This window comes from Salvelinus namaycush, chromosome 21 (assembly GCF_016432855.1).
Source record: "Salvelinus namaycush isolate Seneca chromosome 21, SaNama_1.0, whole genome shotgun sequence".
Lineage (NCBI taxonomy): Eukaryota > Metazoa > Chordata > Actinopteri > Salmoniformes > Salmonidae > Salvelinus > Salvelinus namaycush.
Window position 1 is genome coordinate 54,038,927 of NC_052327.1, and position 19,971 is coordinate 54,058,897.

Sequence of the window (19,971 nt, forward strand, 5' to 3'; positions counted from 1 at the left end):
CGACGTCCTGGTTACTGCTGAGAACCAAGCACATTCATTGGCCAGTGAGTGAGTGTCAGAGACCTCTGACACCAGCAGAGGCCAATCACATTACGGGGCTGTAATAAGAGCATAGATATAGTCAGGTCTCACTCTGCCCTCTGAACAACAGACCACATCTAGCCAACTGTTAAATACAGGCATTCTAAAAGACATATTTTTAATCAGAAATACTTCATGTTCAGAGGTGTTCCATTTGACCCAGCTACGGCTAAAATGGTCCCCCCCGGCTGATTTCTCATCGCAGAGTTGTTTGTTCAGTAACCCAACCCGTTTTCAGTGATACATGACAGATGCACACATGGCTGGGCTAAAGGTGTCCTCATACTAGTTTGGGTTTGCTCCTAGTAGGACTCAGCTAGGCGAAGCGGTACATCTGTGCCAGGCTTACCTTTAAATGCCTTTCGCTTGAAAGAACGAGAAGAAGAACATAACAAAAACGTCACTGTCCCTCTTGATAATAATAGGACGGGTGCTTATTATTATTTGTCCTGTTACACAAAAGTGTGTCATTTTTCTTCTTCTTGCTTATCCCAACACCCCCCTGAGACACCTGCCGGGGTCACGGCCAGGGGTCACCATTCTCCAGCATACCTGGAGCCATTGGGGTTAAGTGCCTTGCTCAAGGGTACAGCAACATACTTTTTCACCTTTTCAGATCCATGTTTCGAACCAGCGACCTGTCGGTCTAACGCTCTAACCTCCAGGGTACCTGCCACCCTTATAAGACGCCATAGCAACAACATAGCGACCTGTTGGTTGCTGGCCTAACGCTCTAACCTCGAGGGTACCTGCCACCCTTATAAGACGCCATAGCAACAACATAGCGACCTGTTGGTTGCTGGCCTAACGCTCTAACCTCGAGGGTACCTGCCACCCTTATAAGACGCCATAGCAACAACATAGCCAGAATACACTTCCGCTAAAATAGGACTAATTCATCTAAGATACATTTATTTTATTTTATCTGTAATAAATGTTAACGTTTTTGCCGAGGTCTTAGTCACACAATTTTACATCTCAGATGTTTGGTGTAGTATTTATCAAGTGAAAAGGTGCATGAAAATGTGTCTCGTTAAATGACAAACACTTCATTTACATAATAACCCTGTTCATAGCTCCAACTCCTACCAGGAGTAGTACTATTGACCAATCACTGACGAAAGGGCGTAGACTTTCGGCTACCGAACTTCGACTTGCCTCAAGAAAAAATGTAATGTGGACGAACAGAAAAAAACATCACAACATTTCGACGGGGAAGCTTAAGGCTTCAGGCTATATGACAACCTGCCTCCCAACAGACAGCTTCAGGCTATATGACAACCTGCCTCCTGTCTCCCAACAGACAGCTTAAGGCTATATGACAACCTGCCTCCTGTCTCCCAACAGACAGCTTCAGGCTATATGACAACCTGCCTCCTGTCTCCCAACAGACAGCTTCAGGCTATATGACAACCTGCCTCCTGTCTCCCAACAGACAGCTTCAGGCTATATGACAACCTGCCTCCTGTCTCCCAACAGACAGCTTCAGGCTATATGACAACCTGCCTCCTGTCTCCCAACAGACAGCTTCAGGCTATATGACAACCTGCCTCCTGTCTCCCAACAGACAGCTTCAGGCTATATGACAACCTGCCTCCTGTCTCCCAACAGACAGCTTCAGGCTATATGACAACCTGCCTCCTGTCTCCCAACAGACAGCTTCAGGCTATATGACAACCTGCCTCCTGTCTCCCAACAGACAGCTTCAGGCTATATGACAACCTGCCTCCTGTCTCCCAACAGACAGCTTCAGGCTATATGACAACCTGCCTCCTGTCTCCCAACAGACAGCTTCAGGCTATATGACAACCTGCCTCCTGTCTCCCAACAGACAGCTTCAGGCTATATGACAACCTGCCTCCTGTCTCCCAACAGACAGCTTCAGGCTATATGACAACCTGCCTCCTGTCTCCCAACAGACAGCTTAAGGCTTTATGACAACCTGCCTCCTGTCTCCCAACAGACAGCTTAAGGCTTTATGACAACCTGCCTCCTGTCTCCCAACAGACAGCTTCAGGCTATATGACAACCTGCCTCCTGTCTCCCAACAGACAGCTTCAGGCTATATGACCACCTGCCTCCTGTCTCCCAACAGACAGCTTCAGGCTATATGACAACCTGCCTCCTGTCTCCCAACAGACAGGATGTGAGGGGGCAGGACAGATGTGAAGACGAATATGATGTACACTAAAGAGATGTGCTGCTGCTGCTGTGCTTTGGGTCGGAGTCAGAAACGGAATATAACATGGCTGCCTCCCTCCTACCTCTCCTGAGTCTTCTCCCTCTTTTGTCTCTGTTGCCTTCCACCTCACCTCCCTTCGGCAAAAGTCTGCTCTCTCCTCGACTCCTCCGTGTCCCAGAAACCGATAAGTAGTGGAGGAGAGTGTCAGTTCGTTAGCAGGTAAACGGAGGAGTATGCTCACCTCCTCCATTACCTATTTCAGCAGAGGATGCACAAAAGTATCCTCCTTGCGTCTAGCACAGAGGTGTTTGATTTATTTTTATTTAACCTTTAACTAGGCAAGTCAGTTATGAACACATTTTTATTAACAATGACGGCCTACACCGGCCAAACCCTAACCTGGACGACGCTGGGCCAATTCTGCGCTGCCCTATGGGACTCCCGATCACGGACGGTTGTGATAAAGCCCGGTATCGAACCAGGGTCTGTAGTGATGCCTCTAGCATTGCAATGCAGTGCCATTACAACTATATTTTTCGTAGCTGTCTATATACCACCATAGACCGATGCTGGCACTAAGACCGCACTCAATGAGCTGTATACGGCCTTAAGCAAACAGGAAAACGCTCATCCAGAGGCGGCGCTCCTAGTGGCCGTGGACTTTAATGCAGGGAAACTCAAATCAGTCCTACCTCATTTCTACCAGCATGTTAAATGTGCAACCAGAGAGAAAAACACTCTACACCACCTTTACTCCACACACAGAGACACGTACAAAGCTCTCCCTCGCCCTCCATTTGGCAAATCTGACCATAATTCTATCCTCCTGATTCCTGCTTACAAGCTAAAACTAAAGCAGGAAGCACCAGTGACTAGATCAATACGGAAGTGGTCAGATGAAGCAGATGCTAAGCTACAGGACTGTTTTGCTAGCACAGACTGGAATATGTTCCGGGATTCTTCCGATGCCATTGAGGAGTACACCACATCAGTCACTGGCTTCATCAACAAGTGCATTGATGACGTTGTCCCCACAGTGACCGTACGTACATACCCCAACCAGAAGCCATGGATTACAGGCAACATCCGCACTGAGCTAAAGGCTAGAGCTGCCGCTTTCAAGGAGCGGGACACTAACCCGGAAGCTTATTAGAAATCTCGCTATGCCCTCCGACGAACCATCAAACAGACAAAGCATCAATACAGGACTAAGATTGAATCGTACTACACCGGCCCTGATGCTCGTCGGATGTGGCAGGGCTTGCAAACTATTACAGACTACAAAGGGAAGCACAGCCACGAGCTGCCCAGTGACACGAACCTACCAGACGAGCTAAATTACATCTATGCTCGCTTCGAGGCAAGTAACACTGAAACATGCATGAGAGCACCAGCTGTTCCGGACATATGTGTGATCACGCTCTACGTAGCCGATGTGATTAAGACCTTTAAACGGGTCAACATTCACAGACAGATTACCAAGACGTGTACTCCGAGCATGCGCTGACCAACTGGCAAGTGTCTTCACTGACATTTTCAAACTGTCCCTGACTGACTGTAATACCAACATGTTTCAAGCAGACCACCATAGTCCCTGAGCCCAAGAACACTAATAACACTCCAATTTGCATACCGCCCCAACAGATCCACAGATGATGCAATCTCTATTGCACTCAACACTGCCATTTCCCACCTGGACAAAAGGAACACCTATGTGAGAATGCTATTAATTGACTACAGCTCAGCGTTCAACACCATAGTGCCCTCAAAGCTCATCACTAAACTAAGGACCCTGGGACTAAACACCTCCCTCTGCAACTGGATCCTGGACTTCCTGACGGGCCGCCCCCCAGGTGGTTAGGGTAGGTAACAACACATCTGCCACCCTGATCCTCATCACTGGAGCTCCCCAGGGGTGCGTGCTCAGTCCCCTCCTGTACTCCCTGTTCACCCACGACTGCATGGCCAGGCACGACTCAAACACCATCATTAAGTTTGCCGATGACACAACAGTGGCAGGCCTGATTGGGAGGAGGGAGGAAGTGAGAGACCTGGCCGTGTGGTGCAAGGACAACAACCTCTCCCTCAACGTGATCAAGACAAAGGAGATGATTGTGGATTACAGGAAAAGGAGGACCGAGCATGCCCCCATTCTCATCGACGGGGCTGTAGTGGAACAAGTTGAAAGCTTCAAGTTCCTTGGTGTCCACATCACCAAGAAACTATCATGGTCCAAACACACTAAGACAGTCGTGAAGAGGGCACAACAAAGCCTATTCCCCCTCAGGAGACTGCAAAGATTTGGCATGGGTCCTCAGATCCTCAATAGGTTCTACAGCTGCACCATCGAGAGCATCCTGACCGGTTGCATCACTGCTTGGTATGACAACTGCTCGGCCTTCGACCACAAGGCACTACAGAGGGTAGAGCGTACGGCCCAGTACATCACTGGGGCCAAGCTTCCTGCCATCCAGGACCTCTATACCAGGCGGTGTCAGAGGAAGGCCCCTTCTTAGAAGCTTCTACCCCCCAAGCCCCTGAACAGCTAATCAAAGAGCTACCCAGACCCCTCTTTTACACTGCTGCTACTCTCTGTTTATTATGTATGCATAGTCACTTTAACTCTACCTACGTGTACATATTACCTCAATAACCTCGACTAAGCGGTGTCCCTGCACATTGACTCTGTACCGGTACCCCCTGTATATAGCCTCGCTTGTTATTTTACTGCTGCTGTTTAATTATTTGTTACTTTTCTTTTTTCTACTTGTCTATTTTTTTTTACTTAACCCCTTTGAATCAGCTGTTTTCTGGAAGGAGGAAAGCATGCTCACATTTAAAAACAATATGCTACTTATCCTTCTACCTGCTAAATGTCTCGCACATTTAGATGTCTTGCATTTGCATAAATGTCTTGCACAACAAGCTATATTTGTTTTATATCCCTTTATACATTCATTTTGGAATTCCCACCCCTGTAAACGCCATTTGCCTGATGACGCGGGAGTGGAGAAGGATAGTCTCATTTCATACAAGCGTGTAGATTAGATGAAAATCCACTTGGTCTGAGGATGACAGAGAATTAGGCTAAGGGGAATATGACCATAATATAATATACCACCTGACTCCATTATTGTGTGAATGCTGAAGGTCCATAATCCTATCCAACGGAGCTAGCCGTTGGTACTGTAGCGAAGCTTGCATCACCACTCGGGAATACTATAAGGTAAACGTAGCCAGCAGCATACCACCCTGCATCCCACTGCTGGCTTGCCTCTGAAGCTGAACAGGTGTGGTCCCTGGATGGGAGACCAGATGCTGCTGGAAGTGGTGTTGGAGGACCGGTAGGAGGCACTCTTTCCTCTGGTCTAAAAAAAAAAAAATCAAAATGCCCCAGGGCAGTGATTGGGGATATTGCCCTGTGTAGGGTGCCGTCTTTCGGATGGGACATTAAACGAGTGACCTGACTCTCTGTGGTCACTAAAGATCCCATGGCACTTATTGTAAGAGTAGAGGCGTTAACCACGGTGTCCTGGCTACATTCCCAATCTGGCCCTCATACCATCGTAGCCACCTAATCATCCCATCTTTCAATTGGCTCATTCATCCCCTTGTAACTATTCCCCAGTTCGTTGCTGTAAATGAGCATGTGTTCTCAGTCAACTTACCTGGTAAAATAAAATCTAGGTTTATCGTTATGCAATTATTGAGTTCAGAGCTGCACAGCTAGAGGCCAGGAGATTGGTTTACAATGACTCCATGATGACAGCTTTTATTCTTCCAAGAGCGCCAAATCCCAGTATTTCCCATCGTCTAGTCACATCACATCACATGGCCCCAAAAACATTTAAACCAGAAGGCATAAAACTTCAAACTCATTCTCTGATCTAATCACCACACCTCTATACACGGTATGATAAAGAGCACACCCTTGTCCTCCCTCTTTGGACTATCTGCCGTCCGATGAACAGAATACCAGTTTCCACGTAACGGTAAATCCATAGAATTTAAAAGTACAATAAAACATTCATAGTTCTTTTTTTCTTTTCTTGAAACAATCCAATACATGACTATTTAATTCACACAGTAACATTCATTTCATCAATAAAAATGTTCCTCTGTATTCACACCTCCAACGGTGTCCGTGCTCCCAGAGTTCTACGGGAAAGCCCCTCCCAGGAGAAAGGCACAGATAAAGTGTGTTTGACCCCTGTGATAGGTCAGCCATCCAAACAATGTCATAAATCGTGATTGAGTCATCACGCTGGGCCTCGGCGCCAGCAAGTCGCTAGACGCCTCTTCATCCCTGGCCTTCGTCATCCTTCACATGTGTCGGCTCTCTATTTGGACTTCAAGCACATTTGTTTCCACGTTTCCTCAATGACCTTTGACCCGGGGAAGAGAGGACAGGACTCGAGGAGTCGAGTAAAACCAATTGAGATTCTCACCTTGTCTTCCCTCTCCTCCCATCTCTCCCCCCCATACCTCTCCTCTCCTCCATACCTCTCCTCTCCTCTCTTCCCCATACCTCTCCTCCCCTCTCCTCCCCTCTCTCTCCCACATACCTCTCCTCTTTCTCCTCCCCCATACCTCTCCTCTCTCTCCTCCCCCATACCTCTCCTCCCCTCTCTCTCCCCATACCTCTCCTCTCTCTCCTCCCCCATACCTCTCCCCCCCATACCTCTCCTCTCCTCTCTTCCCCATACCTCTCCTCTCCTCCCCTCTATACCTCTCCTCTCTCCTCTCCCCCATACCTTTCCTCCCCTCCATACCTCTCCTCTCTTCCCCATACCTCTCCTCCCCTCTCCTCCCCTCTCTCTCCCACATACCTCTCCTCTTTCTCCTCCCCCATACCTCTCCTCTCTCTCCTCCCCCATACCTCTCCTCCCCTCTCTCTCCCCATACCTCTCCTCTCTCTCCTCCCCCATACCTCTCCCCCCCATACCTCTCCTCTCCTCTCCATACCTCTGCTCTCCTCCCCTCTATACCTCTCCTCTCCCCCATACCTTTCCTCCCCTCTCTCCTCCCCTCCCTCATACCTCTCCTCTCTCTCTCTCCCCCATACCTCTCCTCCCCTCCCTCTCCCCCATACCTCTCCTCTCTCCCCCATCTTCTTCTGCCTCCTCTGCTTCAGTTAGGGGTCAAAGGTCACGGGGTCTCCTGGTGCTAGAAGTTCAGAGGTCATGTGTTTCTATCTAGGTCAGGCAGGTCATGTGGAAACACACCTTATCAATTAGAAAGGAACAGCGTGAGAACCCGAGAATAAGAACCCACCATGTCGTACAACTGTAAGATAATGGGTAGCTTCTAGAATAGTCATCAACATCATCACCATTATCAACATTATATCATCACTATTGGAGTCATTATCAACATTATATCATCACTATTGTAGTCATTATCAACATTACATCATCACTATTGGAGTCATTATCAACATTATATCATCAACCTCAATACCATTATCAACATTATATCATCACTATTGTAGTCATTACCAACATTATATCATCATTATTGGAGTCATTATCAACATTATATCATCACTATTGGAGTCATTATCAACATTATATCATCACTATTGGAGTCATTATCAACATTATATCATCAACATCAATACCATTATCAACATTATATCATCACTATTGGAGTCATTATCAACATTATATCATCAACATCATCACCATTATCAACATTATATCATCATTATTGGAGTCATTATCAACATTATATCATCAACATCAATACAATTATCAACATTATATCATCACTATTGGAGTCATTATCAACATATCATTATTATTGGAGTCAATATCAACAGTATATCATCATTATTGGAGTCCTTATCGACATCATATAATCATTATTGGAGTCATTATCAATATTATTGGCGTCATTATTGGAATCATTATCGGCATCATATCATCATTGTTGGAGACATTATCAACATTGTTGGAGTCGTTATTGAAGTCATTATCAACGTCATATCATTATTGGAGTCATTATTGACATCATATCATCATTATTCGGAGTCGTTATCAACATTATATCATCATTATTGTAGTCATTATCCACATTATATAATCATTACTGGTCATTATCCACATATCATTATTGGAGTCACTATCCACATTACCATCATTATTGGAATTGTTAACCACATTATATCATCATCACTATTGGAGTCATTATCCACATTATTGGAGTCATTATCAACATTGCATCATCATTATTGGAGTCATTATCCACATTATTGGAGTCATTATCCACATTATATCATCAGTATTGGAGTCATTATCAACACTATATCATCATTATTGGAGTCGTTATTGTAGTCATTATCCACATTATAGCATCGTTATTGGAGTCATTATCCACATTATATCATCATTATTGGAGTCATTATCAACATTACATCATCATTATTGGAGTCATTATCAACATTATATGGACTAATAAACTGATGAAGATGATTTAATTTGACATAATTTCATTTCAACGTGAGTGCTTTCACAAGCAATTATTATACATTTCCCCCCAAAAAAGTACGGTATTTCATGGTATAAAAAAATAAGTTAAGAATCTGCAAAAAATATTTACAAGATGAACAATGTCTACAAGAAATGTTGTATGTTACTTTCTACACAATGAGACTATCTCTTTACGCAGTTGTGTATAACAACCAAACCATTCATTTAGTTTTAGTAGTAAAATCCTCGATACACATTGTCCGTTTCAAGTTTAGCAATTTAATATAACACAAACACATTTAAATAACTGAACCATTTAAAAATGGTTTCACTGCAGACTGATGCAGCTGTGGGTTTAAAACACAAGGAAAGAAGAAAAGACGGTGGAACGTCTCTCTATCCAAGGTCTCTTCTTCTCCTCTCCTCCTTTCAAGGAATGACAAATGAAGAGGTAGACACACATCCTAAGAGCAGGGGTTTCCTTCTTTAGTCCTTCATCCACAGATGAATCCTAACCCTACATCCACAGATGAATCCTAACCCTACATCCACAGATGAATCCTAACCCTACATCCACAGATGAATCCTAACCCTACATCTACAGAGTAATCCTAACCCTACATCCACAGATGAATCCTAACCCTAAATCCACAGATGAATCCTAACCCTAAATCCACAGATGAATCCTAACCCTACATCTACAGAGAAATCCTAACCCTACATCCACAGATGAATCCTAACCCTACATCTACAGAGAAATCCTAACCCTACATCCACAGATGAATCCTAACCCTACATCTACAGAGTAATCCTAACCCTACATCCACAGATGAATCCTAACCCTACACCTACAGAGAAATCCTAACCCTACATCCACAGATGAATCCTAACCCTACATCTACAGATGAATCCTAACCCTACAGCTACAGAGAAATCCTAACCCTACAGCTACAGAGGAATCCTAACGCTACAGCTACAACATAATCCTAACCCTACAGCTACAGAGGAATCCTAACCCTACAGCTACAGAGGAATCCTAAACCTACAGCTACAGAGTAATCCTAACCTTACAGCTACAGAGTAATCCTAGCCCTACAGCTACAGAGTAATCCTAACCCTACAACTACAGAGGAATCCTAACCCTACAGCTACAGAGGAATCCTAACCCTACAGCTACAGAGTAATCCTAACCCTACAGCTACAGAGGAACTCTAACCCTAAAGCTACAGATGAATCCTAACCCTACAGCTACAGAGGAATCCTAACCTACAGCTACAGAGGAATCATAACCCTACAGCTACAACATAATCCTAACCCTACAGCTACAGAGGAATCCTAACCCTCCAGCTACAGAGGAATCATAACCTACAGCTACAGAGGAATCCTAACCCTACAGCTACAGAGGAATCCTAACCCTACAGCTACAGAGTAATCCTAACCCTACAGCTACAGAGTAATCCTAACCCTACAGCTACAGAGGAACTCTAACCCTACAGCTACAGAGGAACTCTAACCCTACAGCTACAGAGGAACTCTAACCCTACAGCTACAGAGTAATCCTAACCCTACAGCTACAGAGTAATCCTAACCCTACAGCTACAGAGTAATCCTAACCCTACAGCTACAGAGGAATCCTAACCCTACAGCTACAGAGGAATCCTAACCCTAAAGCTACAGATGAATCCTAACCCTACAGCTACAGAGGAATCATAACCCTACAGCTACAACATAATCCTAACCCTCCAGCTACAGAGGAATCCTAACCCTAAAGCTACAGATGAATCCTAACCCTACAGCTACAGAGTAATCCTTACCCTACAGCTACAGAGTAAACCTAACCCTACAGCTACAGAGTAATCCTAACCCTACAGCTACAGAGTAATCCTAACCCTACAGCTACAGAGTAATCCTAACCCTACAGCTACAGAGTAATCCTAACCCTACAGCTACAGAGTAATCCTAACCCTACAGCTACAGAGTAATCCTAACCCTACAGCTACAGAGTAATCCTAACCCTACAACTACAGAGTAATCCTAACCCTACAGCTACAGAGGAATCCTAACCCTACAGCTACAGAGGAACTCTAACCCTACAGCTACAGAGGAACCCTAACCCTACAGCTACAGAGTAATCCTAACCCTACAGCTACAGAGTAATCCTAACCCTACAGCTACAGAGGAACTCTAACCCTACAGCTACAGAGGGACCATAACCCTACAGATACAGAGGAACTCTAACCCTACAGCTACAGAGGAACTCTAACCCTACAGCTACAGAGGAACTCTAACCCTACAGCTACAGAGGAACTCTAACCCTACAGCTACAGAGGAACTCTAACCCTACAGCTACAGAGGAACTCTAACCCTACAGCTACAGAGGAACTCTAACCCTACAGCTACAGAGGAATCCTAACCCTACAGCTACAGAGTAATCCTAACCCTACAGCTACAGAGTAATCCTAACCCTACAGCTACAGAGTAATCCTAACCCTACAGCTACAGAGGAACTCTAACCCTACAGCTACAGAGGGACCATAACCCTACAGCTACAGAGGAACTCTAACCCTACAGCTACAGAGGAACTCTAACCCTACAGCTACAGAGGAATCCTAACCCTACAGCTACAGAGGTACTCTGACCCTACAGCTACAGAGGTACTCTGACCCTACAGCTACAGAGTAATCCTAACCCTACAGCTACAGAGGAATCCTAACCCTACAGCTACAGAGGAATCCTAACCCTACAGCTACAGAGGAATCCTAACCCTACAGCTACAGAGGAATCCTAACCCTACAGCTACAGAGGAACTCTAACCCTACAGCTACAGAGGAATCCTAACCCTACAGCTACAGAGGTACTCTGACCCTACAGCTACAGAGGTACTCTGACCCTACAGCTACAGAGGTACTCTGACCCTACAGCTACAGAGGTACTCTGACCCTACAGCTACAGAGGTACTCTGACCCTACAGCTACAGAGGAATCCTAACCCTACAGCTACAGAGGAATCCTAACCCTACAGCTACAGAGGTACTCTGACCCTACAGCTACAGAGGTACTCTGACCCTACAGCTACAGAGGTACTCTGACCCTACAGCTACAGAGGTACTCTAACCCTACAGCTACAGAGGAATCCTAACCCTACAGCTACAGAGGAATCCTAACCCTACAGCTACAGAGGAATCCTAACCCTACAGCTACAGAGTAATCCTAACCCTACAGCTACAGAGGAACTCTAACCCTACAGCTACAGAGGAACTCTAACCCTACAGCTACAGAGTAATCCTAACCCTACAGCTACAGAGTAATCCTAACCCTACAGCTACAGAGGAACTCTAACCCTACAGCTACAGAGTAATCCTAACCCTACAGCTACAGAGGAATCCTTACAGACTGGGGAAAAAGAGGGAAAAGATGTGACATTGTAAACATGACCTCTCCGGTGTGGCAGACTGTAGGAACATTGACAGGATCAGCTCTTAATATGTAATGCTTACCTCCGCTTCAGCCGCTTCTGTGGTAACGCTCTGAGGAGACATGAAACAGAGCATGTGTGAAGAAAGGGTGTGTGTGTGTGTGTGTCAGTTGTGTGTGTGTGCGTGTGTGTGTGTGTGTGTGTATAAATATATATCCAGTACCAGTCAAACGTTTGGACACACCTACTCATTCAAGGGTTTTTCTTTATTTTTTAAACTATTTTCTACATTGTAGAATAATAGTCAAGACATCAAAACTATGAAATAAAACATAAGGAATCATGTAGTAACCAAAAAAAGTGTTAAACAAATCAAAATATATTTTATATTTGAGATTCTTCAATGTAGCCACCCTTTGACTTGATGACAGCTTTCCGCACTCTTGACAACTGGCAGCTTCATTAAATAGTACCCACAAAACACCAGTCTCAACGTCAACAGTGAAGAGGCGACTCCGGGATGCTGGCCTTCTAGGCAGAGTTGCAAAGAAAAAAACATATCTCCGACTGGCCAATAAAAAGAAAAGATTAAGATGGGCAAAACAACACAGACACTGGACAGAGGAAGATTGGATTTTTTTTTTATGGACAGACGAATCTAAGTTTGAGGTGTTCGGATCACAAAGAAGAACATTAGTGAGACGCAGAAAAAATGAAAGGATGCTGGAGGAGTGCTTGATGCTGTCTGTCAAGCATGGAGGAGACAATGTGATGGTCTGGGGGTGCTTTGGTGCTGGTAAAATGGGAGCTTTGTACAGGGTAAAAGGAATCTTGAAGAAGGAAGGCTATCCCTCCATTTTGCAATGCCATGCCATACCCTGTTGACTGCGCTTAATTGGAGCCAATTTCCTCCTACAACAGGACAATGACCCAAAGCACAGCTCCAAACTATGCAAGAACTAGGGAAGAAGCAGTCAGCTGGTATTCTGTCTATAATGGAGTGGCCAGCACAGTCACCGGATCTCAACCCTATTGAGCTGTTGTGGGAGCAGCTTGACCGTATGGTACGTAAGAACTGCCCATCAAGCCAATCCAATTTGTGGGAGGAGCTTCAGGAAGCATGGGGTGAAATCTCTTCAGATTACCTCAACAAACTGACAACTAGAATGCCAAAGGTCTGCAAGGCTGTAATTGCTTCAAATGGAGGATTCTTTGATGAAACCAAAGGACACAATTATTATTTCAATTAAAAAGCATTACTTATGACCTTGTCAACGTCTTGACTATGTTTCCTATTCATTTTGCAACTCATTTCATGTCTGTTTTAATGGAAAACAACGACATTTCTAAGTGACCGCAAACTTTTGATATATACAGTTGAAGTCGGAAGTTTACATACACTTAGGTTGGAGTCATCAAAACTTGTCTTTCAACCACTCCACACATTTCTTGTTAACAAACTAGAGTTTTGGCAAGTCGGTTAGGACATCTACTTTGTGCATGACAAGTATTTTACCCAACAATTGTTTACAGACAGATTATTTCACTTATAATTCACTGAATCACAATTCCAGTGGGTCAGAAGTAAACATACACTAAGTTGACTGTGCCTTTAAACAGCTTGGAACATTCCAGAAAACGTCGTCATGGCTTTAGAAGATTCTGACAGGCTAATTGACATCATCTGAGTCAATTGAAGGTGTACCTGTGGATGTATTTTAAGGCCTACCTTCAAACTCAGTGCCTCTTTGCTTGACATCATGGGAAAATCAAAAGAAATCAGCCAAGACCTAAAAAAAAAATTGTAGACCTCCACAAGTCTGGTTCATCCTTGGGAGCAATTTCCAAATGCCTGAAGGTACCATGTTCATCTGTACAAACAATAGTACGCAAGTATAAACACCATGAGACCACGCAGCCGTCATACTGCTCAGGAAGGAGACGCGTTCTGTCTCCTAGAGATGAACGTACTTTGGTGCGAAAAGTGCAAATCAATCCCAGAACAACAACAAAGGACCTTGTGAAGATGCTGGAGGAAACAGGTACAAAAGTATCTATATCCACAGAAAAACGAGTCCTATATCGACCTAACCTGAAATGACAATGACCCCAAGCATACTCCAAAGTTGTGGCAAAATGGCTTAAGGACAACAAAGTCAAGATATTGGAGTGGCCATCACAAAGCCCTGACCTCAATCCCATTGAACATTTGTGGGCAGAACTGAAAAAGCATGTGCGAGCAAGGAGGCCTACAAACCTGACTCAGTTACACCAGCTCTGTCAGGAGGAATGGGCCAAAATTCACCCAACTTATTGTGGGAAGCTTGTGGAAGGATACCCAAAACGTTTGACCCAAGTTAAACAATTTAAAGGCAATGCTACCAAATACTAATTGAGTGTATGTAAACTTCTGACCCACTGGGAATGTGATGAAAGAAATAAAAGCTGAAATAAATCACTCTCAACTATTATTCTGACATTTCACATTCTTAAAATAAAGTGGTGATCCTAACTAACCTAAAACGGGGAATTTTTACTAGGATTAAATGTCAGGAATTGTGAAAAACTGAGTTGATATGTATTTGGCTAAGGTGTATGTAAACTTCCAACATCAACTGTATATATATATATATGTATGTATGTGTGTGTGTGTGTGTACAGTTCCTTGAATCCTTGACATCCATTGGCCCGGCTGTGGAGACACCCATTGGCCGACTGCCTAAAGTCATCTAGCCCCTCCCTGCCTAAACTCATCTAGTCCTGACCAGCCTGACCAGCCTAAAGTCATCTAGCCCTGACCAGCCAGCCGGTACAGGAGCTTCCGTTGTCATATATCTCCGTTCGTATTATAGACACATTGTTCCTCGTTCACTATTCATTTTCACTCTGTTATACGGCAGGTCATAAACCTACAGTAACCTGATTTCCCCCCTTGCCGTGTATATGGGAGGACAGTGAAGTGAAGGATAGGCCTGCCCTGTACAGTGCTGAGAAGATTGTAATATGGATAATCAAGCTGCCAACCTGTCACTCTGAGGGGCTATAGTGCCATCGGGTCTTAGCCAAGGTGACTTGGCCATGCAATTTGATGGTGAATATTTTCCCTAGTCTAACACACCACCTTATACTCCTCTCAGAGGAGGCTGGTGGGAGGAGCTATAGGAGGAAGGGCTCATTGTAATGGCTGGAAGGGACTAAACGGAACAGAGTCAAACACATTACACAAATGGTAACCACATGTTCCATTCCAGGCATTACAATGAGCCCATCCTCCTATAGCTCCTCCCACCAGCCTCCTCTGATTCCTCTCCTGCTTTAACATTTCAGTCATAGCCACTAGGGTCAGAGCAGGTTGGGGCAGCGAAGGACACCTGCCTCGTCACATACAGAGGACACACATCTATCTCACATGAGAAATGGCAGCTTCCTGAGCTGGGTTTCTAGATGGAATTCAAGGGATGGCGCCACCTGGTGGGGAGAAGGACTATGCAGAGAGATGGCACAGAGCAGGGACAGGGGGCTTTCTGTGGCCACTCAGAGCAGGGACAGGGGGCTTTCTGTGGCCACTCAGAGCTTATAGTCGTGGTGGTAAGATACTTTACTGTGGGTGCATGAGTCCAGATTTGATTGTGACAACTCATTGATTAAAACAGGTCTAGACAGAGAAGACGGGTCTAGACAGAGAAGACAAGTCTAGACAAGAGAAGACAGGTCTAGACAAGAGAAGACAGGTCTAGACAAGAGAAGACAGGTCTAGACAAGAGAAGACAAGTCTAGACAAGAGAAGACAGGTCTAGACAAGAGAAGACAAGTATAGTTAGAGAAGACAGGTCTAGTTAGAGAAGACAGGTCTAGACAAGAGAAGACAAGTCTAGACAAGAGAAGACAAGTCTAGACAAGAGAAGACAGGTCTAGACAAGAGAAGACAGGTCTAGACAAGAGAAGACAGGTCTAGACAAGAGAAGACAGGTCTAGACAAGAGAAGACAGGTCTAGACAAGAGAAGACAAGTCTAGACAAGAGAAGACAAGTCTAGACAAGAGAAGACAAGTATAGTTAGAGAAGACAAGTCTAGTTAGAGAAGACGGGTCTAGACAAGAGAAGACATGTCTAGTTATAGAAGACAGGTCTAGTTAGAGAGACAGGTCTAGACAGAGAAGACAGGTCTAGTTATAGAAGACAGGTCTAGACAGAGAAGGCAGATCTAGACAGAGAAGACAGGTCTAGACAAGAGAAGACAGGTCTAGTTATAGAAGACAGGTCTAGACAGAGAAGGCAGATCTAGACAGAGAAGACAGGTCTAGTTATAGAAGACAGGTCTAGACAAGAGAAGACAGGTCTAGACAGAGAAGACAGGTCTAGACAAGAGAAGGCAGATCTAGACAGAGAAGGCAGATCTAGACAGAGAAGACAGGTCTAGTTATAGAAGACAGGTCTAGACAAGAGAAGACAGGTCTAGACAAGAGAAGACAGGTCTAGACAGAGAAGACAGGTCTAGACAGAGAAGACAGGTCTAGACAAGAGAAGACAGGTCTAGTTATAGAAGACAGGTCTAGACAGAGAAGGCAGATCTAGACAGAGAAGACAGGTCTAGTTATAGAAGACAGGTCTAGACAAGAGAAGACAGGTCTAGTTATAGAAGACAGGTCTAGACAGAGAAGGCAGATCTAGACAGAGAAGACAGGTCTAGACAAGAGAAGACAGGTCTAGTTATAGAAGACAGGTCTAGACAAGAGAAGACAGGTCTAGACAGAGAAGACAGGTCTAGACAGAGAAGACAGGTCTAGACAGAGAAGGCAGGTCTAGACAGAGAAGGCAGGTCTAGACAGAGAAGACAGGTCTAGACAAGAGAAGACAGGTCTAGACAGAGAAGACAGGTCTAGACAGAGAAGGCAGATCTAGACAGAGAAGACAGGTCTAGACAAGAGAAGACAGGTCTAGTTATAGAAGACAGGTCTAGACAAGAGAAGACAGGTCTAGACAAGAGAAGACAGGTCTAGACAAGAGAAGACAGGTCTAGTTATAGAAGACAGGTCTAGACAAGAGAAGACAGGTCTAGACAGTGTGTGTTCCCCTTCTCAGTCCATGCTTTTCCTGTAGACTGGTGATTCAGTCACACACACACACACACACACACACACACACTCACCTGTAGATGTTGGGGTCTAGCAGCATGGCGCTGTCCTGTGGTAGCTGGGATAAGTGAACCACTTTGGTGTTCAGCTGAGAACGCTCCGTCTCGTTCACCCACACATCAGGCAGGCTGCAGGACAACACACACACACACGGAGAAAGACACAAAACATGTGGTCAGAGGATGGGCTTAGTCAGAGCAAGTGGTCTGAGAAAAAGAGGGAGAGAGAGAGAGAGGTGGGGCAGAGAGAGAGATGGACAAAGAGTCTCATTGAGCCAGCAGCACATGTTAACACCTTCCTCTGGACATCGAGTACATTTCCAGAAGTACCACGGCCTTGACCACAGGGACTAAACCTGACTGATGTGTGTGTAATCACACCATAGCTGAGAGAGAGAGAGAGAGAGAGAGAGAGAGAGAGAGAGAGAGAGAGAGAGAGAGAGAGAGAGAGAGAGAGGGAGAGGGAGAGAGCGAGAGAGAGCGAGGGAGAGAGCGAGGGAGAGAGAGAGGGAGAGAGAGAGAGAGAGAGAGAGAGAGAGAGAGAGAGAGAGAGAGAGAGAGGGAGAGGGAGAGGGAGAGGGAGAGGGAGAGCGAGGGAGAGAGAGAGGGGGGGAGACAGAGAGGCAGAGAGAGAGAGAGGGAGAGAGAGAGGGAGAGAGAGAGAGAGAGAGAGAGAGGGGGGGAGACAGAGAGGCAGAGAGAGAGAGAGGGAGAGAGAGAGGGAGAGAGAGAGAGAGAGGGAGAGAGAGAGAGCGAGGGAGAGAGAGAGAGGGAGACAGACTAAGGTTGTGGGTGTTCCAATCCTCACACCTTTACATGTTCCACAGCCTCCCTGCGTCACAGAGCTCTCAAGTAAATCTAACTAAGGACTCGGAGCCTCTAAATCAACTCCAGTCTCTCCATCTCCAAATACACACTAGAGAGGTAGGCTGTTTTAGGAGGAAAGGGGTACACCACGCCCCTACAGCAGCACCACGCCCCTACAACAGCACCACGCCCCTACAACAGCACCACGCCCCTACAGCAGCACCACGCCCCTACAACAGCACCACGCCCCTACAGCAGCACCACGCCCCTACAGCAGCACCACGCCCCTACAGCAGCACCACGCCCCTACAGCAGCACCACGCCCCTACAACAGCACCACGCCCCTACAACAGCACCACGCCCCTACAGCAGCACCACGCCCCTACAGCAGCACCACGCCCCTACAGCAGCACCACGCCCCTACAGCAGCACCACGCCCCTAGAACAGCACCACGCCCCTACAGCAGCACCACGCCCCTACAGCAGCACCACGCCCCTACAGCAGCACCACGCCCCTACAGCAGCACCACGCCCCTACAGCAGCACCACGCCCCTACAACAGCACCACGCCCCTACAACAGCACCACGCCCCTAAAACAGCACCACGCCCCTACAGCAGCACCACGCCCCTACAGCAGCACCACGCCCCTACAGCAGCACCACGCCCCTACAGCAGCACCACGCCCCTACAGCAGCACCACGCCCCTACAGCAGCACCACGCCCCTACAGCAGCACCACGCCCCTACAGCAGCACCACGCCCCTACAGCAGCACCACGCCCCTACAACAGCACCACGCCCCTACAACAGCACCACGCCCCTACAACAGCACCACGCCCCTACAACAGCACCACGCCCCTACAACAGCACCACGCCCCTACAACAGCAACACCACCTACAGCAGCACCAAGCCCCTACAACAGCACCACGCCCCTACAGCAGCAACACCACCTACAGCAGCACCACGCCCCTACAACAGCACCACGCCCCTACAACATCACCACGCCCCTACAGCAGCACCACGCCCCTACAACAGCACCACGCCCCTACAGCAGCACCACGCCCCTACAGCAGCACCACGCCCCTACAACAGCAACACCACCTACAGCAGCACCACGCCCCTACAGCAGCACCACGCCCCTACAACAGCAACACCACCTACAGCAGCACCACGCCCCTACAACAGCACCACGCCCCTACAACAGCAACACCACCTACAGCAGCACCACGCCCCTACAACAGCACCACGCCCATACAGCAGCACCACGCCCCTACAACAGCAACACCACCTACAACAGCAACACCACCTACAGCAGCACCACGCCCCTACAACAGCACCACGCCCCTACAACAGCAACACCACCTACAGCAGCACCACGCCCCTACAACAGCACCACGCCCATACAGCAGCACCACGCCCCTACAACAGCAACACGCCCCTACAACAGCACCACGCCCCTACAACAGCACCACGCCCCTACAACAGCAACACCACCTACAGCAGCACCACGCCCCTACAACAGCACCACACCCCTACAGCAGCACCACGCCCCTAACACAAGAAGCACGCCCCTACAGCAGCACCACGCCCCTACAGCAGCACCACGCCCCTACAACAGCACCACGCCCCACAACAGCACCACGCCCCTACAACAGCACCACGCCCCTACAACAGCACCACGCCCCTACAACAGCACCACGCCCTACAACAGCACCACGCCCTACAACAGCACCACGCCCCTACAACAGCACCACGCCCCTACAGCAGCACCACGCCCCTACAACAGCACCACGCCCCTACAACAGCACCACGCTCCCAGCAGCACCACGCCCCTACAACAGCACCACGCCCCTACAACAGCACCACGCTCCCAGCAGCACCACG

At 46.9% G+C, this 19,971-nt stretch overlaps 1 protein-coding gene across 1 annotated transcript in view; it reads right to left on the reverse strand.

Annotated features, from left to right (window-relative positions):
- Positions 1 to 12,045: 12,045 nt before the first annotated feature.
- Positions 12,046 to 19,971, reverse strand: part of LOC120066501 (zinc finger protein aebp2-like) — a 67,827-nt gene continuing 59,901 nt past the window's right edge. Inside the window, exons 7-9 of the mRNA XM_039017914.1 lie at positions 17,296 to 17,409; positions 12,230 to 12,259; positions 12,046 to 12,125 (exon numbers count right to left, since the gene is read on the reverse strand). Of these exons, the coding sequence (XP_038873842.1) occupies positions 12,119 to 12,125; positions 12,230 to 12,259; positions 17,296 to 17,409 (151 nt within the window). The 3' untranslated portion in view covers positions 12,046 to 12,118. The remainder of the gene's footprint in view (positions 12,126 to 12,229; positions 12,260 to 17,295; positions 17,410 to 19,971) is intronic.